The sequence below is a fragment of the Penicillium argentinense genome (genome assembly GCF_028826775.1).
Source record: "Penicillium argentinense strain IBT 30761 chromosome Unknown utg000011l_segment0_segment0, whole genome shotgun sequence".
Taxonomy (NCBI): Eukaryota; Fungi; Ascomycota; class Eurotiomycetes; order Eurotiales; family Aspergillaceae; genus Penicillium; species Penicillium argentinense.
The window spans coordinates 2,249,022-2,271,526 of record NW_026622670.1 but is presented as its reverse complement, the minus strand read 5'-3'; the positions used below and the strand labels follow the sequence as shown (position 1 = coordinate 2,271,526).

The 22,505-nt window shown below is 52.5% G+C and overlaps 8 protein-coding genes across 8 annotated transcripts; 5 read left to right on the top strand and 3 right to left on the bottom strand.

The window, feature by feature from the left end:
- Positions 1-2,162: 2,162 nt before the first annotated feature.
- N7532_011866 (MFS transporter) lies at positions 2,163-3,979 on the bottom strand (the record flags this gene model as incomplete). The annotated part of the gene is made up of 3 exons (XM_056624357.1): positions 2,163-2,471; positions 2,533-3,539; positions 3,598-3,979. 3 exons carry the CDS (start codon positions 3,977-3,979, stop codon positions 2,163-2,165), a joined length of 1,698 nt encoding a protein of 565 aa, XP_056469345.1.
- Positions 3,980-5,264: 1,285 nt separating this feature from the next.
- On the top strand, positions 5,265-6,270 carry N7532_011865 (putative thiol methyltransferase; the record flags this gene model as incomplete). Its single annotated transcript, XM_056624356.1, has 2 exons — positions 5,265-5,756; positions 5,911-6,270. 2 exons carry the CDS (start codon positions 5,265-5,267, stop codon positions 6,268-6,270), a joined length of 852 nt encoding a protein of 283 aa, XP_056469344.1.
- A 672-nt stretch (positions 6,271-6,942) lies between these two features.
- On the bottom strand, positions 6,943-7,908 carry N7532_011864 (deubiquitinase OTU2; the record flags this gene model as incomplete). The annotated part of the gene is made up of 1 exon (XM_056624355.1): positions 6,943-7,908. The coding sequence occupies one exon, from the start codon at positions 7,906-7,908 to the stop codon at positions 6,943-6,945; it is 966 nt and encodes a 321-aa protein (XP_056469343.1).
- Positions 7,909-8,257: 349 nt separating this feature from the next.
- On the top strand, positions 8,258-9,239 carry N7532_011863 (short chain dehydrogenase/reductase family; the record flags this gene model as incomplete). Its single annotated transcript, XM_056624354.1, has 4 exons — positions 8,258-8,287; positions 8,343-8,577; positions 8,654-8,957; positions 9,020-9,239. 4 exons carry the CDS (start codon positions 8,258-8,260, stop codon positions 9,237-9,239), a joined length of 789 nt encoding a protein of 262 aa, XP_056469342.1.
- An 826-nt stretch (positions 9,240-10,065) lies between these two features.
- Positions 10,066-12,528, top strand: N7532_011862 (alpha,alpha-trehalase; the record flags this gene model as incomplete). Its single annotated transcript, XM_056624353.1, has 4 exons — positions 10,066-10,345; positions 10,422-10,543; positions 10,597-12,338; positions 12,399-12,528. The coding sequence occupies 4 exons, from the start codon at positions 10,066-10,068 to the stop codon at positions 12,526-12,528; spliced, it is 2,274 nt and encodes a 757-aa protein (XP_056469341.1).
- A 2,189-nt stretch (positions 12,529-14,717) lies between these two features.
- Positions 14,718-16,463, top strand: N7532_011861 (isocitrate lyase 1; the record flags this gene model as incomplete). The annotated part of the gene is made up of 3 exons (XM_056624352.1): positions 14,718-14,921; positions 14,993-15,148; positions 15,207-16,463. The coding sequence occupies 3 exons, from the start codon at positions 14,718-14,720 to the stop codon at positions 16,461-16,463; spliced, it is 1,617 nt and encodes a 538-aa protein (XP_056469340.1).
- Positions 16,464-17,264: 801 nt separating this feature from the next.
- N7532_011860 (hexadecenal dehydrogenase) lies at positions 17,265-18,996 on the top strand (the record flags this gene model as incomplete). The annotated part of the gene is made up of 4 exons (XM_056624351.1): positions 17,265-17,407; positions 17,469-17,699; positions 17,772-18,571; positions 18,629-18,996. 4 exons carry the CDS (start codon positions 17,265-17,267, stop codon positions 18,994-18,996), a joined length of 1,542 nt encoding a protein of 513 aa, XP_056469339.1.
- Positions 18,997-19,757: 761 nt separating this feature from the next.
- On the bottom strand, positions 19,758-21,570 carry N7532_011859 (MFS transporter; the record flags this gene model as incomplete). The annotated part of the gene is made up of 2 exons (XM_056624350.1): positions 19,758-20,674; positions 20,742-21,570. The coding sequence occupies 2 exons, from the start codon at positions 21,568-21,570 to the stop codon at positions 19,758-19,760; spliced, it is 1,746 nt and encodes a 581-aa protein (XP_056469338.1).
- Between the last annotated feature and the right edge of the window lie 935 nt (positions 21,571-22,505).

Sequence of the window (22,505 nt, the reverse complement as noted above, 5' to 3'; positions counted from 1 at the left end):
GCCATCTTCCAATTTTGGCCCTCTGAGTCAACTGACGACCCAGCTACCCTGCAGGGGGCCGAACATCCATGTTGCCTTTGCGGCCGGTGGTTGGCGAATGGCAAAGGGCCAAGTTGGAACGAAGATCTCAATGTCTTGTACACCTCAGCCAGCACCAGGCGGGTTGCTTCGATCTGGCATTGAGATCTGCCCGAGGGGAGACCCGGACAGATCGGCTTGTTACGTGTCCGAACTACGGGTTTGCGATCCAGGTGGTTTGTTCGGGTCGCCAGATGCAGAACACGTCCAATTGGCATCGTCAATGTCGATCAGGAGGGGTATGCAGCGCGGAAGACCTCGCGACATGTCCGGCATATTGCCATACTCCAAAATCAGCATCACTATTGATAAAGTAGCAGTTGACTAGTGACAGGAACACTGCAACTCGAAGAATAGTACGACGAGCTAGGAATTGTGTTGGTGCCTGTGTTAATGCCAATGCAGATGTACACATAGATATATGTAGTTGCAGATGCAAGTGCTCGCAAAGATGCATCATAGAGCTGAAGTTGATTTCATCAATATCAAACAGCGAAAAGTGGCCTGATATCGGAGTGTCCCTACAGCATAGGGTATCAATAAATGTTGGGTAATGGCAAGGTCGAGTTTCAGTCGATTCCGAAATTAGCGATACAAGGTAAACTCTTGAGCGTTGCCAACACCTGTAAGAGCTTTGACGGCCCTCTCGAGACCGAGCGTGTTGATGTTTTCCCCCTCTTCAATCTTTCAATCTGATTTAATGGAAGGACTTCCATCCAATGATGCTAGCCACTCTCTAAAGCCGAAAGTATCGCGTGAGGAGACAAAGCGAATTACCAAATGTACCAAATCCTCCGACCATAATATATTATAATTCCGGTCCAGAAATTGCGCACCGCTTTGATGCTCGACAATCCCGAGAATGTGATCACCACTTGAGCCCTCCGTACAGAAAGCGAAATTTCTTTTGACATCGGATAAGATAAGCTTTTTACTGCAGATAGTCTCGGGTCAATCAGACTTGCACCAATGCCACCAACTGAAGGGTTACCCAGATGTTCTACAGTCGAATCCCAAAGATCTACCTAGGTACACATCCACGCCCGAGGGGTGATGATCCAGACAATGTTCGGATGAACTTTAAATCATGACATAAATGGACGAAGACACTCTAAACTCAAAACAAAAATGTGCAGAAACTCTAGCATTGACGAAGTAAGAGCACTGACAGCCTATCGCTATTTTGAACACCCTTCCATGCAGGACAAGTCCCCTGTATATATGAAAGTTCACTCTTATTAGGGGCGACTTTCAATAATTTCAATTCCATATCATAGAAAGCATGGAACCCCCGCTTAGTTCCAAACCTGCAGGAAAGGAGCCACATTCCCCTCATTTTAGCTCCAAGGTATCTCCAAACAACAGACGATATCTATCCGATTGGCTGCCTCGTTTTCGAATACGGCGTGGACACTTGCAGCTTGCATATGCAGTCGCACTACCCCAAGGTTGCACAGTTGCTATCAATTTAGTCTATCCGGGATATATTCGCTACATCATCTCAAGTATACCTTGTCACTCGCAGGATGGTTCCACATAAATAGTGGCGAAATATTTTTTTCTTGGCATTTGAGTATTCCATTCATTGTATGTACACTGTAAACCAATTGGTGTCGATTTACTCTGTAGCTTGGAAGCTTTCTTTTCTCAGATTCTAATGTCAATTCAAGTCTTTCCTGTTCGAAAGAAGACTGGATGCTCCATACTTCCATTAATTTGATCTTTTCGCTGATGTTTGAATACCAAGCTCGGATGAAAGAATAGATGGCAGCACAAAAATGGCAAACAAAAGCTTATGTGTGAGTGTAAATCTATGTGGTACATTCCTCTGAGCCAAAGGAGCGACGGTGTGTACAAGAAAAAATATCGAATAATAATGCTTTTATTCACAATGGGTATCATTCATGCCTATGCCAGGACACATAAAGTCATTTCCCGGCTGCCAGGTACAAGAGTTACCAAAGCTCAGAGATCCGGAAATCACCCGAAGGAACTCAGAGCTGTGAAGAAATATAAAATGGCACGCTGATACAAATATGTCCAAAAGAACGAAACTCCAGAAACAATGCAAGCTAACCAGGCAATCAAGAGTGAACACCATTCATCCGTGCATCCATCTTCAGTCTCCAACGGGGACCAAAAACCCTCATGAAGAAGATGACGCAGCTACTGGCAAGACTAACCAAGCCGAGGATCGTGAAGAGCCAGCCGTTACCTATAGCATTGATAATCGGGGCCGTGACGAGAGATCCGACACACGAGAAAATATTGCGCATGAAGTTGTTGAGAGCGACTCCCTCGGACGACTTCTTGGGCATAAACTCGGTCAACATTGTTGTAACCATACTAAAGATCAACATGGACCCGATGCCGAAGAAGAAATTGGCGATCATCTGAAGAGTCAAGTTAATGAATGATCCTGCATCACAAAATTCTGCCAATGTCAAGACATACCGGAACCAGCCAGAAGACACCCTTCTCGGCCGTCCAACCGTACCATATCAGCGCAACGGGATAAAGAATGGCTCCAAGCCAGGCATTTTCTCGCATTCGATCCTCCGGACGAAAGACGAGCCGTCCTTTCTCGTCATAACGGTTTGCTTTCTTTGCTTCCCTTTGCATGATGCTGTCCATCCACTTTCCACCGAAGAGACTGGCCACCACATAGCCTACCGAGTTCGGAATGTAGAGCAGGCCGACAATGACGGTCGAGAAATTGTACGGGCCCTTTCCAAATGTCTCTTCAACACTCACATTCAAGACGTATAATGATCCGAAAGCGATACTGGCATAGTAAACCGTCAAAAGGACCGGGATATACTGAAGATAGAGAACAATCTTCAGAGGATCAATGAAGACCACCTTCAGCATTTTGAGCCATTTTGTGGTTGTGCGCGCCATCTTTCGCGTTGATACCCGACTGAGAGGTCGACTGATGGGCTCACCATCTTCTTCAGTCTCGGGAAGAACAGGTTTCTGAACCGCCAATGTCTCCGGCAGAGCCAGAAAGATAAAGATAACGGTCAGTGCACCGTACGCTGCGAGAAACCACAGGGTACTTCGCCAGCCCCAGCGTTGGGCCAAGACACCGCCAACAATGGGTGCTAGCAAAGGACCACACAATGGCCCGAGATAAAAGATGCCCATCGCGCGGCCTCTTTCCCGAGGCTCCCAGAGGTCAGCAATCGTGCCCGCACCGACAGCCTGAACGGAAGCGGAGGCGCCACCACTGAGCATTCGCATCACGATGAGCATGGCGATGGAGTCGGAGATGGCGCAAAGACAGTTGAAAAGAACGAAGAGAAGGAATGACGCTAGATAAATTGTACGTCGACCCAGACGTTCACTGAAAGAGGACCACCAGAGAGGGAAGATGGACATGCTCAGCATGTACAAGGCGATAGATAGGTTGGTAATGGTCGTGGTTGTGTTCAGTTCCCTGGCCACCTGAGAGAGCGAGGCTGGTCGAGAATAATCAATACCGCAACGGTGTACTGAAAGTATGAAGGGCCGACTTACGGAAGAATATTGAGCTGCCCATTGGTGCCGTGGCACCGGCCACCGCGACGATAAAGGTGATGAACCATTTCATCTTCCGCGGATAGGTTTTCGGGTTCTCGACCTCGGCCACCAAGGTCAGTTGGCCAAACAATCCTCTGCGCTTGAGTCGTGGAACCACGACGGCGGGTCCGATCTGCGTTGACTGGCGTGATAGAGGCGCTGGGTTTTCGAGATCCGTCTTCTCTTCCTCGGAGACGATGCTGGAGCCAGGAGACCGCGGGTGCACACCGTCGATCTCTTGTTCGCCACTAGTCGTAATAAAATGTTGATCATCACCGGCTGCTTCGGTCGTTGATGAGGCTGATGCAGCAGCGCCGGTTTTGGCCATCTTGTCAGACATGATGGGATGAATGAACGATTGAACTTGACGCGGGATCCAATCCCCGTATATTTAACGGAATCAACAGGGTACACGTTGGTAATGTGGATCGTCGCCTTGCCAATTATAGGCTGCGCACTCTCCCTGAAGATCGACGAGGATATGAAACACCCACGATGTGCAGCGACGTAGATGTTTCTGCCGAGGCTGGGGACGAACGGGTCGGCACGACTGGATTGATAAGAATCGGACAGAAATAATCAAATGGTTACATTCAGTTCGTCGGTTAGCTGCGAGAGAATTCGAAGGCTGCGAATGCTATGTCGATCCCGTCGGGTTCAATAGGCGAAGGCAGGCACCGAGATAAAAGCGATCTATCGAGGCAGGAGCGGACTGTGGAGCGTGTCTTCCCCAAGGTTCAACCCGCACCTTGAAGACTGCCCCGTTGCGGGTTGCAGTCTCTCACACACAGCGAATGTGTCTTTCACAGTTCACTTTTGCATAAATTTCCGTCGAATACTAGAGGAAATTCTGGAAGCCGCAAAGAAGAATCCTTCGAAGCCTCGGATCATCGGTTCCACCAGCGAGGCTTGTTTGCAGGTCCCGCCGACAAGCACCGACGGCCCCCGAGCACGCCCCACGTTATATAGCGAGCATGGATTAAAATCCGGCCAAGAGGGGTCGCCTTGGTCGAGTTCAACCAAGTTTCGCCTCTAGACGTCGTGGGCCGCCGGAGCCAGTCATCGTCCAGCATCGCCGTGCCGGTCTTCCGTCGGCAAAAGCCAGCGCGGATCCTGCCGCCGAGTTCGCGACAGACTGCGAGCACAATGAAGATGCTGACGCTAAATTGGCCAACAGAGACATCGCGATAGATTCATCTTGGCTTCGGCGTGTCCTTGTATTGCGTGCCGGAATCCCCACTGTCGGGTGTCGACGTCCAGACACCATGCACCGATCCGGGGAAACCCCAGGTACGTCAGGTACATCACGGGCAGCATGGACTGCAATGGTCTTAGTAGTGCATTGTAGACCGCCCACCTGACAGCTCTTGCTCTCCCAGGCTATATCCTGCCAACTTCCCAGCTCATTCCCTTATGACATTGCTGTGCAGGCTCGCTGCAAGGAGGTGATTATTAAGCCCACGACAGGATGACCTGGGGCAATCGACATGGAAAGACGGTGTGCTCGACTCTTCGCCCGAACTGAGCTGTTCCGACGACAAACTCCCCATTTGTCTCGGCGTCAACGGCTGTCAACCGTAACTCCCCTATTTCTTCGCATCTCCGACTCCACCAAACCACCCAAGATGACCGTCCCAACCACCATCGACCCCAAAGATATCCAGGCCCACCTGGCCCAGTTCCAGGGCGACAGCTATCGAGAGGGCTGGGCCTCGCTCTGGGACAAGGGCGAAGGTCTGCCCTGGGACCGCGGCTTCCCCAATCCCGCCCTGGAGGACGCCCTGGTCCAGCGCCGCGCCACCATTGGCGGGGCCATCGGCCAGGACGCGCAGGGTCAGTCGTACAGACGGAAGGCCCTCGTACCTGGCTGCGGCAGGGGTGTCGATGTGCTACTGTTGGCGAGCTTCGGCTTTGATGCCTACGGTCTCGAATACAGTACCACCGCCATCGAGGCCTGTAAGAACGAGGAGGCCGAGAATCACAGCTGGTATCGGGTCCGAGACCAGAAGATCGGTCAGGGAAAAGTCACCTTTGTGCAGGGTGATTTCTTCAACGATGCCTGGCTGCAGCAGATCGGAGTGCCGCTGAACGCTTTTGATATCATTTATGATTACACGGTACGTCCACTCCAGCTCGATTTGCCTTTTTCTCCCCGGTTCATATGGACTGCCCCGCATATCGCTGGCACATCACAGTGGCCGGGTTGCCGATCCGAGAACAGTCCCCACTTTTATTTTCTTTTGGAATATCAAGTGCTAACAATTGGTGTAGTTTTTCTGTGCTCTGGAGCCATCGCTGCGTCCCAAATGGGCTCTCCGACACACACAGCTTCTGGCTCCCTCGCCGGCGGGTAACTTGATCTGCCTCGAGTTCCCCCGTCAGAAGGACCCCAAGGCAGCGGGACCCCCGTACGCCGCACCGTCGGAGACATACGTGGAGCACCTGAGTCACCCGGGTGAGAATATTCCTTACAATGACCAGGGTATTATCAAGCAGGATCCTCTCCGTGCCCCGAGCAAGGGTGGCCTCGAGAGAGTGGCCTACTGGCAACCTGAGCGGACCCACGAGAATGGTTTGGACGAGAATGGCAAGATCGAGGACAGAGTCTCCATCTGGCGCCTACGCAATTAAATAACTATGTGCTGAGATATTCCCATGCAGCATAAAAATCCTTGTGCAAAGATATCGGTACACATGAATCGATGTTTATGCGAGAAAATCACCGAAATCGTATGGTGCATATTAGCAACAATGACATGATAGTCGGCCATAAAAAGAATAGGGAGGTGCCTAGATAGCTGCATCTGCTATTCGACTATCAATGTCGAATTCTTGTTGATTGCAACATAATATCAAGTAGGCATGGTTTGCAGAACAGCCTCGAATGATGGCCGTACTAGCCATTCTCACATCCATGCCCAGGTGGCTTCCCTTGGTCCTGTCTCTACCTATGCAGTTCGCATACCATGCATAGTAATCTGACTCCGATGATATGGCTGGCATGAATTCCACAATCTTTGCTTGCATACGACGACTATTCAACCCAAATCACTATGCAAATGGACCACTGACGGGCTCATCTTTATTAGAGCACTACTCAGATAATGGCATGTTCAAATAACATTCTCATGCAAGCTGCCCCCAGGGCGGCCGTTATTTGGATGGTTTATCGAGAGTTTCAGGATTTGATTGCCTAGTCATGACGTGTAGAGCAAAAATGTGTCGAAATATTCATGGTCTATTGTCATTTCTATAGTGTCGGGCGCAGCCAGTGAGGACCCTCATTGTCGGTCGTATAAAGCCTCACTTTTTAACGAGAGCATTGTAATGCTCGCCAAGCCCGTAGGTGTGTCGGTAGTACGCGAGCCAAATGACGCGCTTGCGCTTCTCCTCCTCATCAAAGCCATCCATATCTCCACATTCGATCTTCTCTTGTCTGCCGTCACTTTGAACAACATTGATGTCGACACCATATGCCCTTGCAATAGCTTGAAGCTCCAGCTGGCCACCCCATTCGGCAGTCAGCTTGACCTTCCGAGTATAAACATCTAACGGCTCTTCCATAAACGCCTCAAAGTCGTCTTTGTGCTCCACGATAAAGTCGGCCGTTACAGCCCGTACAGCGCGGTATCCATCGTGCTGGGGCGATGTCACCGTGTCAATGCGTGATTGTGATGTTGGCTGAAGGACGATTCGACTTGGGTCTGGCCGCAAGCCTAGTCCAGAGTCATCCAGCTGCTTAGCAACTGCGGAATAGAGACAGTGACCATCTGGTGTGACTTCTACCTCTTTCAGACCAAGCCTCTTAAATACCGCATCCATAATTTCTTGCTCGTTGCCGCGATAATTCGTTTGGTTTGCGGCTTCCTCGGCGGCGGCTTGCGACAGGGCGGCTTGTTCGGCGGCTCGACGGGCCAGGCGGGCTTTGGCACGGTTGGGCTTCTTCGCTCGGCCGGCAGGTAATTGTTCTGGGGTCTCGGTGGTTGGTTCGGGGTCCTGAGGCGTCGAGTTCGTCTTGTCCTCGGTGGTCTTTTCGGCCGGGGTCACATCTTCCAAGCTCAAGTCTTCCAGGGCCTCGACAGGTTCCGTGGGTTCTCCATTTAATTCTGCAATTTCGGATTGGTGTCGCTCGTTGAGCTCTCTTTGCATTCGTTCACACTCATCAATCACTCCTTTGCGTGTCTTCTTGGTGGCGGACTTTTTCTTTTGAGTAATCCGGCTCTGGAGATCCTTTTGTTCTTTGCGGTGTTTCGACATAAGCTCCTCCATTATGTATTGTGGGTAGACCTTAGGAGGTCTAGGAACCCCAAGAAAATGGAAAAAGGGAGGGGTTGACAACCAACAAGATCAACTTGAGACCAAAGACACTGGATCAGCATCCAACTGCGGGCCTGCCAACGCAGTCCGAATTGGTCGCCCCGCGAAACCCTCACTGCGCTGCCCTAATTTGTATCCAAAAGCGGACTAGTGGAGGCGTCCCCGGACAAACCATAAGGCCGATGAGCCTCGGCTCGCCCGCTTGGTCTCGGGTATGCGGTACACCGGGGAAGCTACGAGGGTCGGTTTAAAGGTATGGGTTCACGCCTGGAAACTACCTGACGATCAAAAACGAACAGTCATGGATTCTGCAAGTCTTTTTGATGTCAAGGTATGTCTTTTGATCCTGACTGTTGGCAGTCATGCTGGGCTAACAACTGCATCAGGGCAAAGTGGTGCTGGTCACCGGCGGAGCCAAGGGTATCGGTCGCATGATTTCCGAGGGCTATGTGACCAATGGTGCTACTGTCTACATTTCGTCGCGCGATGCGAATGCCTGCGACCAGGCCGTGAGCGAGCTGAATGCTCTCGGAAAGGGCAAGGCCCATGCCATTCCCGCCAACTTCTATAACTATGAGGACGTCAAGAAGCTGGCCGAGGAGCTAGCCAAGCGCGAGAGCAGTAAGCCACCACCTTTCTGGCTTGATCTACATGCCATGTACGATGTGTTGAACTAACGCAATTGATTCCGCTACAGAGCTCGATGTTCTGGTCAACAACTCCGGCTCGAATTGGGGCGCCCCCTACGACGAGTATCCCACCGAGGCCTTCACCCGTGTCCTGACCCTGAACCTCCACCGAGTCTTCGATCTCACCAAGCTTGTGACTCCCCTTCTTGAGAAGGCGGCCGCTCCGAACAATCCGGCCCGCATCATCAACATTGGCAGTATCGACGGTCTCCGGGTCCCCTCGCTGGAGACATTTGCCTACAGTTCCAGCAAGGCCGGTCTGCACCACCTCAGCCGGACTCTCGCCAATCACCTGGGCAAGCGCAACATTACGTGAGTGTCTCCTGCCATGAGATTGTACTTCTTGGCTTCTTTAGTGCTGACTCCAATCGCAGTTCGAACACATTGGCCTGCGGTCCTTTCGAGAGCAAGATGATGGCCGCCACCCTCAAGTCGTTTGGCGAGGCCATCAAGGCCGGAGTGCCCCTGGGACGCATTGGAACGCCGCAGGATGTGGCCGGCGCTTGTTTGTTCCTGAGCAGCCGTGCAGGCGCCTACATCAATGGCGCGACCATTACCGTGGACGGCGGCAGTGCCATCGCGGCCAAAATCTAAGTTTTGGGCGGTACTTAGGGTAGCAAACATCCCTGTAGATAATAAATGCCACATATATTGTTGATTGTATCATCTTCTCTCTCTTCTATCACTCCACACAATATTTTCCTCCACATCTTCGATTCCAACGTGGACAAAAATCCGAAACCCTGCGGGGCTTTGGCATTCCAGAAGATGGCTGGGCCCCTTCAGCTACCTCGGTCACCTGTCCGGCGACGACGCATTGCTTTTCCTTCAGGTCTCACACCGGAGGTGCCAAAGCAGAAAAACCACCAATTTTGCCAGCTTCTAGACTCACAAGTCCGGTAGTCGCGGCTGAACAGGTCAGGCCTTCCCGACGTGGAAGTGCATTGTACTGGCAAGTGCCCCCGCTATCATTTGCTTATCAGAAGGCAAGTTGGCAGCGATCTGGATCCACGGTGGAGCGGCGACATCATCGACTACACGTCATTTCTCGAAAGCCCAACACATCCCACCTTCCTTCTGGCCCTACAGCCTTTTAACTGTTTTCATCTTCTTCAATACGCCTGCCCGACCATCTGCAAAAACAAGTATCGCCCCGAAACTAAGACTGTCTCATCAAGCAAGGCTTCCCCTTGTTGCGGATCAGATCGCCTCGTGCCGATTGGAGTGATCTTGTGAGCACCACCTTCCAACAACCGAACCATTGGAAAAGCCAACGCCGCCTGCTGCCGGGTAAACACTGTTACAGCTGTGCAGGATCGTGACTCCGGAGTCGGTGTGAGCCCTTTTTCAAACTAGTGACTCCCCACCGCACTCGGTCTTTGAATCTTTCCTTCTCCCACCCCCTTTTGCCCCCAGGACCATGAGCTCGTCAGAGGCAAATGGCCAACCCAAGCGGGCTTCTTATCTCGATCCTCTCTCGCACCCTGATATCTACTACGGCAACGAGGACTCGCTCGCCCGAGCTAGAGATCGCCGCCGGGCTTTTTCAACGGTAAGCAGCCACAAGTGCTTGTGCGGCTACCCCGCGGATGACACCCCGGCTGACTTTTCACCTTGCGGTGTACAGAGCTTGAAGGACTACGACCGCGAGAACATCCATGAAATCCTAGGCAATCTTCCCACTCGACGAGGCAGTCATGGTACGCTTAGCCACTCCTGCTGCGTCCCCCTAGTTCGCCGCCAACGCCGGATAGCTTTGCTGACCGCTCTAAATAGACGAAGCATCAGGGATCCCCCGCAAGTTCCTCATCGAGGTGGACGCCACATTGGATGCTTTGTTAAAGCAGGAAGATACGGACCAGAACATGCAGATCACAATTGAGGATGCTGGACCAAAGGTGTGTCTGATCGAAACCCAAGAAACTTGTGTATAGACTGCTGACCTCTACAGACAATCTCGGTCGGAACCGCCGGATCCTCGGGGATCAAGCGCGTCGATGTGCGCGGCACATACATGCTTTCAAATCTTTTGCAGGAGCTAACGATTGCGAAAGACTACGGTCGGAAGCATATCGTTCTTGACGAAGCCCGTCTGAGTGAAAATCCCGTCGCACGCCTCTCTCGCCTCATCAAGAATTCCTTCTGGAATGCGCTTACGAGACGCATCGATGGCTCCAATATTGCTAGAGTGGCCAGGGATCCCAAGGATTGGACCGATGATCCACACCCCCGGATCTACGTTCCACCAGGTGCTCCCGAGCAATATGAGTACTACAAAGACATCGCCGAGAAGCACCCAGATCTACGGCTGGAAGTAATTCTTCTCGATACCAATATCACTCCCGACTATGTCATGGGGCTTGTCGATGCTCCGGGTCTCCTGGCATTGGAGATGGAGGAACAGTACAATATTGATACCGGAAAGAAAGTGTTCTCCGGTGTTCCATTCGTGGTACCCGGAGGTCGATTCAATGAGTTGTATGGATGGGATAGTTACATGGTGGCCCTGGGTCTCTTGGTTAGCGACCGGGTTGACCTTGCCAAGGGCATGGTCACCAACTTCTGCTTTTCAATCAAACACTACGGAAAGATCCTCAACGCCAATCGGACCTACTACCTCACACGTTCTCAGCCTCCTTTCTTGACCGACATGGCCCTGCGTGTGTATGAACGGATCAAGAGCGAGCCCGGCTCGCTGGAGTTCCTTCGCCAGGCTGTTCTGGCTGCCATTAAGGAATATCACTCGGTCTGGGCGTGTGAGCCTCGTCGAGACCCAGTTACCGGATTCTCGAGATATCGTCCTGATGGATGGGGTGTTCCACCGGAGACGGAGCCATCTCACTTCACTCATATCCTCACTCCATATGCTGAAAAGCATGGCATGAGCTTCAAGGAGTTCGTCAAGGCCTACAACACACGGGTCGTGGTTGAGCCTGAGCTGGACAAGTATTTCCTCCATGATCGAGGTGTTCGTGAGTCCGGTCACGACACTAGCTACCGTCTGGAGCGTGTCTGCGCCGACTTGGCTACTGTTGATCTTAACTCTCTGCTGTACAAGTATGAAGTTGACATTGCACGCATCATCCGTGTCCACTTCAAGGACAAGCTGCAGATCCCACAGGAGTTCCGCACGCCTGCTACCAAGGACATTGAGTTTGAGTCATCTGCCGTCTGGGATCGTCGTGCCCGCAAGCGCAAGCAGACAATGGACCAACTGATGTGGGATGGGGAAAAGGGCATGTTCTTTGACTACAACACTGCCAAGAAGGAGCGTACTGACTATGAGACCGCGACTACCTTCTGGGCTATGTGGGCCGGTCTTGCTACGCCCCAACAAGCAGCCATGATGGTGGAAAGAGGTCTGCCTCGGCTTGAAGCGTACGGCGGTCTGGTCTCGGGATCGGAGGAGTCCCGAGGCCCAGTCGGCTTGGAGAGACCCAACCGCCAATGGGACTACCCGTACGGCTGGGCACCGCAGCAGATGCTGGCGTGGACCGGGTTCCTGCGTTATGGATACCAAGAGGAGGCGGAGCGACTGGCTTACAAGTGGATTTACATGATCACGAAGGCCTTCGTCGACTTCAATGGTGTTGTCGTGGAGAAATATGATGTGACCCGACCGATCGATCCCCACCGAGTCGATGCCGAGTACGGCAACCAAGGAGCCGATTTCAAGGGCGCTCCACGTGAAGGGTAAGTCATTTGATAAGCTCACCTTTGGGTCTGGTGTCAATGCTAACAGCGATATCGCAGATTTGGCTGGGTTAATGCCAGTTATGTTTATGGCTTGGACATTCTGAATGCCCACATGAGACGCTCATTGGGAGCCATCACCCCTTATGAAACTTACCACAAGGCCGTTACCGCACAGGGCGCCTTCTAATTGAGCTTGCTGGTTGAATTTTGGAACTGTCCATCCGTGTCTATGGCGATGGCTGGGATTTGGTAGAAAATCGACAGAACGAAAAGCGTGCACTACAAATTAGTGTTCGTCGAATTCATTGTTATTTGTTGTTCGATGATGGGTCGAGTTTTGGGCGTAGGCTGTGGTTGTAGAGAGCAAAATGGCCAGGTGATGTTGAGGACCCGCCGAACACTGTACATGAGCTTGGGCGAAATGGGTTCATTTAGCCTTGATACACCTCTCCGCTTCGACGACAGGACCGAAAGTAACTGTAACACGTATAATGATAAGCATGGCTTATTTCAAAAGGTAGGAGCCGTGACATCCCCGCAAAATCAACATCAGCCACCTCCTCATGAACCATCACCGAACGGGCGAAAATAACCCGGCTTCTATCGGCAAGCTGGCACACTGCCGGTCAACGTCCGAAAGATAATCAGGGATCCCCGAGTCGCATACGACACAAGAGTCGGACACTCCGCAAAGACAGGCACCGACTCTCCCAATGGCTGGGCATTACGCGGGTGGGGGAGCTGAGGACACCCTGGATTACCCGAGGCTAATCTCGTGGCGGCGAGACTGAGTTGGGCCGTCTGGTGGTCGTTTACACGGCGACGCTACCTACAGTAAAAACAAAATGGAACAATCTGATGCAATATATCAATCTAAAATGTTTATATGGATTCAAATTCAGATATAGATATAGTGGGAGGAGACAGTCTTGGTATACGATAACCTTAACGGTTGTCGGCCTCGGTGTCCTATGGGAAGCGCCGAAGACGGAGATGGGAGGAGCTGGATGAGTAACACTACAGAGATCCCCAGAGCTTTGTATTGGTATCAGACCCTCTTGTCGATCCGGGCTTCTGTACTAGTGCCGGGCAGGGGTATTAAAGTGAGCAGGCCTTTGGGCCGAGGTCCAGCGCAGAGGGCTAGTTTGAGTCATTTGTCTGATCCACGGGTGGACCCTCTGCTATTGGCGCGTACATCGCGGTGGTTTGCTTGCGGGTGTTTGGTCTTCCGGGATCAATTCGTACGGGTTCAGGGGGAAGAGAGTTGAGTCAATAGTAGATCTTGAAAGTTATCGTATGCGCCTGAGGCGGCATGTACAGCGCACCGTTCGGGTATGTATAGGTGAGTAAAGGGGATATTTATCAATTTAAATCGCAGCTGGTTATCTAAGGGGCTGTTTCGAGTTGGTAATTTTCCTCGCTACAAATCTCTGAAAATCAATGCTGTATCGCGATTGTGGCAAGCTGGTGTTAGGGTCTTGATGCGCGAGCTGACCAGGATGCGGGTGGAGAAGCAGCGAATACCGGGGCATAACGGAGTGGTATTGATGACTGAGGCAGACACATACTGCGACGAGTTGTGTTTACTGAATTTTCAACGATATTTGAGTGCTATCAGCGGCCAAGTTAGTGCTTATTATACTAAATGACCATCGTCTATATGCCACTTTGCATATCACGCGACCAAAATGGCCCAGGATAGCTCGAATTGTAACCTGATCTCGTGAAGATTCGTCGCATCCGCATGTGAAAGTTTCTGGTACTGTCACGTAACGCCGCACATGCCCGGCGCCTTACGTCATTTTCGTCTCCGTCGTCCCGATCTTTCACGCTTGCCAATGCGCCTTCAACTGGAGGGATAAAAAAATAAAAATGAGTAAGGTGGGATTATTGAAAGATGGTCCTGAGATACCGATGGTTTTCTACTCGACTTATTGCGCGTCGGGGCGAGCGGTGTCCGCAGAAGGCCGTAGCAAGGGCGGCAGCCGTGGTCCATTAGACCGAGGATCTTAGAGTCTGGATCCTCTCTTCCGAACCACCGCACCCGCCTTCCGCCTTTCGGAGCATCGCCCGTGAACATTGGCCAGGATGCTGGAAACGTTACGGGACTTGCCTAGGCTGCCAGGATTGGGGCCCAGCGTTGACCCGGTGAGCCGAGCGTTTACCGACTGGTTCTGTGACGCATTCGCAAAGTAAATAAGTACCCGGGCCGCCCATCTGGCTTGTGATTTGAGTTTCTTTCCTATTGTGCTTTTGCGTCAGCTCAAATCTCCCTCTCTCTCTTTCTCTCTCTCTCTCTCTCTCTGGTCCTGTGTTCCAGTTACAATATATTATCTTGTTTGGAAATACCTTTGTATAGCTACTCCATAATCCATCATGGGTCTGCACGAAGATGAGGACCGCAAGTATGCGGAGGATGTCCAGGCCGTCAAGAACTGGTGGAGCGACTCCCGATGGCGCTTCACCAAGCGCCCTTTCACGGCCGAGCAGATCGTCGCGAAGCGTGGCAACTTGACCGTGGACTACCCCTCGGGTGTCCAGGCCAAGAAGCTCTGGAAGACCCTGGAGAACAACTGGCAGGTAAGCTCGCAATACCACATGCGTCGAATCGAATGCAATTCAAGAGATGTTAACGCTCAACTTTTGAACAGACTAAGCAGGCCAGCTTCACCTACGGCTGTCTCGAGCCTACCATGATCACCCAGATGTGCAAGTTCCTCGACACCATCTACGTTTCCGGCTGGCAGAGCTCCTCGACCGCTTCGTCTACGGATGAGCCCTCCCCCGATCTGGCTGATTATCCGATGGTGGGTGCAACTTGGCGAACAATTGGGAGTTGGATGTTTATGTTGACAGAAATTATAGGACACCGTCCCTCGCAAGGTCAACCAGCTCTTCATGGCACAGCTTTTCCACGACAGGAAACAGCGCGAGGAGCGCATCACCACCCCCAAGGACCAGCGCTCCAAGGTTGCCAACGTTGACTATCTGCGCCCCATTATCGCCGATGCCGACACTGGTCACGGTGGTCTGACCGCCGTCATGAAACTCACCAAGCTGTTCGTTGAGCGGGGTGCTGCTGGTATTCACATCGAGGACCAGGCCCCTGGAACTAAGAAGTGCGGCCACATGGCCGGTAAGGTGCTGGTCCCCATCAGCGAGCACATCAACCGTCTCGTCGCCATCCGTGCCCAGGCCGATATCATGGGCACTGACCTTTTGGCCATCGCCCGTACTGACTCCGAGGCCGCCACCCTCATCACCTCTACTATCGACCACCGCGACCACGCTTTCATTGTTGGAACCACCAATCCCAACCTCCAGCCCTTGAACGACTTGATGGTTGCTGCCGAGCAGGCCGGCAAGAACGGTGCTGAGCTGCAGGCTATTGAGGATCAATGGACCGCCCAGGCCGGCCTGAAGCTCTTCGAGGAGGCCGTCATTGACACCATCAACGCTGGTGTTCACGGCAACAAACAGGGTCTGATTGAGCAGTTCCGCAAGGCCGCCAAGGGCAAGAGCAACACCGAGGCCCGCGCCATCGCCAAGGGTATCACTGGCGTCGACATCTTCTGGAACTGGGACTCTCCCCGTACCCGTGAGGGTTACTACCGCTACAAGGGCGGCACGCAGTGCGCCGTCAACCGCGCCGTTGCCTATGCTCCCTTTGCTGATCTCATCTGGATGGAGAGCAAGCTGCCCGATTTCAAGCAGGCCAAGGAGTTCGCCGACGGCGTGCACGCCGTGTGGCCCGAGCAGAAGCTCGCCTACAATCTGTCTCCCTCCTTCAACTGGAAGAAGGCCATGCCTCGCGACGAGCAGGAGACCTACATCAAGCGTCTCGGCGAACTCGGCTACTGCTGGCAGTTCATTACTCTGGCCGGTCTGCATACCACCGCGCTCATCTCCCACCAGTTCGCCAAGGCGTACGCTAAGAACGGCATGCGCGCCTACGGCGAGCTCGTCCAGGAGCCAGAGATGGAGCAGGGCGTGGACGTCGTTACTCACCAGAAGTGGAGTGGGGCCAACTACGTCGACAACATGCTCAAGATGGTCTCTGGCGGTGTGAGCAGTACCGCTGCCATGGGCAAGGGTGTGACCGAGGACCAGTTCAAAAGCTGAGTGATCACAGGGATGACCTGTTCTGTATATCTGTTGGGGATTCCTGCCCGGAATCATTTCGGCGTTTCTAGCTTTTTTTGTCCTGATGATGCTTCTTTCCTCTTTTCCTTTCTATTTCTTTGTCAATAGCCCGATTTGATTCCCATCGGGTCTGTGCCTTGCCTAAGGCCAGCCGAGTGCCATCGCTTTTTTTGAAAATAATGCATGAGGAAATACAATGCTTGATTGGAAATTCAATTCTCCTCCGTAGCACTGAATAACACGATGCTTCATATGATACATCGTAGATATCGACCGCAAATGTATATATTTACCACCAGGCCTGTCAGCACCTAGACATGGACTGCTTATTCACCTCCGAGCTCGACCATGCCATCCTATTGGCAGACAGCACAAAATGGATTCTGCAGCCTTGCCCGAACAAGAAGAAGCTGCCCGGCGCCAACTTCTCAAGCGGGTCCGTGTGAAGCCGCGGTCCTGCGGAACGTGGAGTTGTGCTGACGGAGGGTCTCGAATGCGCCAAACGGGCACCCGGGGTCATGCCGTGTGAGACGGACAGATCCAGAAAATCAAATCATCAAGTGAGAGCTGAAGCTGCTTTTTCTGTAAGCGACGGGGCCTGCCGAGCGCGAGAGACTCCGACGGAGTGAAAAAGGAGAGGCGAGGTGGAGATCGACGAGACCGGAGGGACCCAACAAGCCGAGCGCATGTGGATGCGGAGAAGGAGGCGGCTTAAATAGCGCCCTCGGCCCTCCTCGACTCCTGACGTAAGGAGGTTTACTTTTTCCCTCACACACCATCATGGGCGTACAACTCCCCGACCTGCAGTTCACATCGCTCGAGACGATCCCCGAGCGCGTCTCTACCGCCCGCAAGGCCTTCCTGGAGCACAAGACGCGCGATGTCGAGTTCCGTCTCGTGCAGCTGCGCAAACTCTACTGGGCGTGAGTACATTTATCACTATCGAATCATCGCAAACGCCCATGAAATTGACGAGTTCGCTAGGATCAAGGACCACGAGGAGGAGATCGTCGAGGCCTGCGCCCAAGACCTGAACAAGCCGCGCTTCGAGACCGAGGTTGCGGAGAGCGGATGGCTGCTCAACGATGTTGTCTTCACCACCCGCAATCTGCACAAATGGGTCAAGGACGAGAAGGCCCCCGATATCGACCTGTCCTTCAAGTTCATGAACCCTAAGATCAGAAAGGACCCGCTCGGTTGCGTGCTGGTCATTGGGTATGCGCAACTCCCAATTCGCACCTTCGCGTGGCGAACATCGCAGAGCTGACAGCTTTGATCATAACCTAGTGCCTTCAACTTCCCCTTCCAATTGACCCTGGGTCCCGTCATTGGAGCCATCGCCGCTGGAAACACCGTCGTCATCAAGCCTAGCGAGAATGCCCCCCGCAGCGCCGCCGTCATGCAAAAGATCTGCGAAGCTTCCCTCGACCCCGCCTGCTACCACATCATCCAGGGTGGTGTGCCCGAGACACAGGCACTTTTGGCCGAACGCTGGGACAAGATATTCTTCACTGGAGGCGCCAACGTCGGCCGCATCATCGCGAAGGCTGCCGCCCCGCACCTGACCCCCGTCGTCCTCGAGCTGGGTGGCATCAACCCGGCCATTGTCACCAAGAATGCCGACCCACGCCTGGTTGCGCGCCGAATGCTCTGGGGTAAGATTATGAACGCCGGACAGGTCTGCACTTCTCAAAACTACCTGCTGGTCGACAAGTCGCTGGTGTCCAAGGTGGTCGAGGAGTTCCAGAAGGCCTACAAGGAGTTCTACCCCAAGGGCGCCAAGGACTCGCCCGACTACTCGCGCATTATCAACGACAGCCACTTCCAGCGCCTCAAGTCAATGCTGGATAACTCCAAGGGCAAGATCCTGATGGGTGGCACCATGGATGAGAAGGAGCGCTTCATTGAGCCTACTCTGGTTCAGGTGGACTCCGTCGACGACTCCCTGTGCTCCCAGGAGAGCTTCGGACCTTTCATTCCTATCCTCCCCGTTGAGAACCTGGATGAGGCCATCAACCTCGCCAACGGCGTTCAGAGCACCCCGCTGGGTCTTTACCCCTTTGGCAACAAGGCCGATGTCGCTAAGAGTAGGTGACTTTCCATGAGAGAAGGTTGGCAGAAGACAGTATCTAATCAATCTCTAGTTCTGGACTCCACCCGCTCCGGTGGTGTCTCCTGCAACGATGCCGCCCTTCATATCCCAACCCTGCCCTTCGGTGGTGTCGGCGAGAGTGGTTACGGTGCCTACCGTGGCCGCTCCAGCTTCGACGTGTGGGTTCACCGTCGTCCCATCACATCCAGCCCCGGTTGGCTCGAGTCGATCCTTGCTATTCGCTACCCTCCCTATGCCGGCAAGCTGAGCAAGTTCAAGGCTGCCAGCACTCTGGTCCCCGACTTTGACCGTACCGGCAAGAAGGTGACCCTGGGCTGGTTGCGCTTTATCTTCACGCTCGGTGGAGGAAGTGCCAAGGCTGGCGCCGGCCGCGCGGCGGTTGTTGCTGCTCGTGAGTGATCCTCTTTCCATTGATGATCTGAAATTTTTCCAACCATCTATCCCCTTCATTTACAAAATACTTTCCTTTACAATATTTCCTTTCCCCTTTACCCGGGGTTGGACCTCATCGTTGTCATTCTCAATACAATGAGGAGCAATGGAGCTGGATTCAACCCCCAACCTTTCATCAGCCCCGGAGCCATGACGTGTCACTGAAAACAATTTTTGATACCCGCAACTTTGTATACCCCCGTCTTGGAGTGTTGGCTTGATCTTGTGCACCAGATGCATGGCCTCGGGTTGTACATCATTTCTTTTTTTTTCATTCCATACCTCTATACCCCCTTTCCTGCCTTACCACGGGACATCCAAGACAGATCACGTACACAATCGAGTGAATTAATCTTAATGAATTTACCTGCTATGTCACGCTATCCCCTGTTTTGCACAAACAAAATCGTGAATACGTTCTAACGCAGTTGTAGTTGCCTACTTCGTGCTCCGAGTGCTCGAGCGCCGCACCTCGAAATTGTGAGACGGAAAAATGAGGACAGGAGGCCAAGTGGATTTTTGTTATATTTAGCTCTTGATTGTGTAACTAGGAAAATTAGCTTCGAGGAAATTGCTGATCATCGACATATAAAGCCATTGAACCGTCTAACGGCGTATCCACCTGCCCTTTTCAATCAGATCGCCGCCCCTCTAACCAACAATATTAGAATTAACATGAAAATAAAGTCAGTATTATATGTGATAGATAACATGCCAGCAAGGGCCTCTCATTCAGAGAGAGCAAACTTGCTCAGAGACCTGAGCCGAGCACCATAGAAGTAAAGTAGCCAGATGCCAACAATACCGATGACACTCAGTCCACCGAGGAGACTCACACCCCGTGCAACGCCCAGGTTGCCGAAAAGCGGGTGAGCAAAGAGCACGCTACCGCACGCAAGTGCACTGCGGAAGAAATCATTCGCCGCGAACAGACTGGCGGCATACATGGGGTAGCTGAGCGGAATGTAGACGAAAACACACTGCATGACGATGAAGACCGTCGCGCCGTAGATGGTAATGCCAATCGTAGGTGCGATCCAGTGGATGGAAGCCCGAGCCGTCCAGGCAAAGAGGAAGAGACCGATCGTCGGTCCAAAAGAGGCTGGCAGGGCGGGAATGAGACGAGCTTCTTGGACGGGGAATCCAAAACGCGCAATGCGGGGGTTCATCCAGTAGTAGATGTAGAAGCCGTAGATGGAGACACCCAGGATGCAAGAGATGAGAATACACAGGAAGACAAGACCGATTTGTCCAAGGTTCATGCCGTAGTCGACGGGGTAGACGAGCGGGAACACCTCAAAGAAGGAGTAGTAGATGCCGTAGATGATGGCGGTGTAGATCTGGACGAAGAGCACGGCGGGATCCTTGACTGTGATTTCGATCGGCTTGACCAGGGCGTCAATGGCGATGGATGAGACGCGCATGTTGCGCTGGTCGATCTCGGACTGGGACATGAAGCGGTTGTCGTTGTAGATTTTGCGGAGACGCTGGGCGCGGCGGAGCAGGATGGTTGCGCTGCTTGTCTCGGGGAGGAAGAGCAGCATCAGGATAAAGACTGGGGCAGAGGCCCAAATTGATTCGTACAGGGACCAGCGCCAGCCCTTAACTGGGACAGCGAAGCCGCTGAGCAGAGGTCCGAGGGCGGCTATACATCATCACAATGTTAGTATTTGAAAAGGTTTAGTTATGATGCGAGGGTGATGGGTACTTACGTCCACAGTAGGCAGCAGAAACCCAGGCCATCATGGCATATGGCAGGGAAATCAGACTGTACATATCACCGATCGAAGCACCTCCAGAGGCAAGACATGGTGAGCCGAAGAATCCCTGGAGGAAACGAAGGACTAGTAGACCAGGGAAGTTGCCCACAAATGCGGTGGGGATAGATATAATAACGAAGAGGAACATGGTGATGATATACACTGGGTTTCGTCCGATGACTGGAATCTCACTCAATGGAGAGAAAATCAGAGGACCAACACCATATCCGAGAACGTAGAGGGATAGACCAAGTGTGCCGACCAGTGAGTCAACGTTGAACTCTTCCATAACACCCTGTAAAGAGGAGGTGTAGATCGCAGATGTAGTATATACGACAAATGTGTAAAGGCAGATCAAAGTGGTCATCATGGCGCGCTTCGAATTGGACCAGTTATGCGGATTCTCCGCATCGTCGGTATAGTACCAGTCCACGAGAATAGCGCCATCTTTTGTCCGCGTTGGCACGATGGGAGTCGACTTCACTTTTTCAATTTCATGTTGTTCGTCGGCCTCGAGGCGGGCTTCGGTAAAAGGCGTGGTGTTGAGGGTTGAGGTGTGACTGAGGATGCCGCTCTCTTCATCGGTGTTTGGGCTCGAGGTCTGTTCTTCGGACTTCTTTTCGGACTCCCCATTGGGCGGCGCGTCCGTGCCGTTCATCAACTTTATCCATGGCTCGGGCAGCTTGAAGTCGGGCTTTTCTTCTGGATATTGGAAGTATTTGTTCTTGGTCAAGAGTCGAACCAGTTGCCCGAAGGGGGCATCGCGGATGTAGGCGGCCATTGGCTCGGTTGCTCCGGCGGGTCTTCTTTTAGAGGGTAGGAAGTAAATATTTCAAGATGACAATCCCTTTTGTCGATGGGAGAACCCCTGGAGGATGGAAAGCTGGATAATAGGGAGTTATGGAGATGTCTTCATGGTCTATATATGCTCTTTTGCTTTGGTAGGCAGGATTCTTCGTATTTTCGATCATTTCGTTATGCTTCTGCGTTAAGCTCGACTAAGTCCGAGAAGAAATTAGAAATCAGTACTTGACCCGCCGGTAGCTCCTTCTACCCTGTTCTAATGTGACCAATGGAAATTCAAGGTTATTCATCGGATTATGAATCTTCGAGAATACCCACGGTTTTCCTAAGATGGCGTCAGATCTGGACGCGCCAATCTCTAGCACGGGCGCAGGAATTGACCCGACGCCGAACAGCTTCAAATCCTGGATGACAAATGACCTAACGTTATGCTGGTGCCACAGCCAACGCCTAACTTTTCCGGACTAGAATACGAGCAACAACATTTGCTGAGATTTTCGATGATCCACTCGTCATCTACTCGACCTCCAATAGGACGAGAATTCGTGATGGGTGATGACATATCGACCCTGTTCGGTCGGGTTGACCGTGGATGCCAGCGTCAATCGAGGCTGGTCTTAGCGCGCGGGCTTTAAGATTCCGGCGATAAGATCGTATCCCCGCCTGCAGCTAACCATCGGACTTTTTCTTTCAGAAGCGAATCGAGCAAGCCGGGGGCCAGCCGAAATTTATTTTCCTCGCGTGTCGGACATTGATAATCTCCATGTCGCGAGTCAGTATGCCCGGTCGATGCCGATGTGGCGCCCGCAAACACACCGTTCTGGCAGAGAGCTAGGGTTGAGGCTTATGATGACGACTCGGACGGTGGTCGGAGGCCATAATGAGTCAGAGTCTTCAACTCGAGACCGTTCT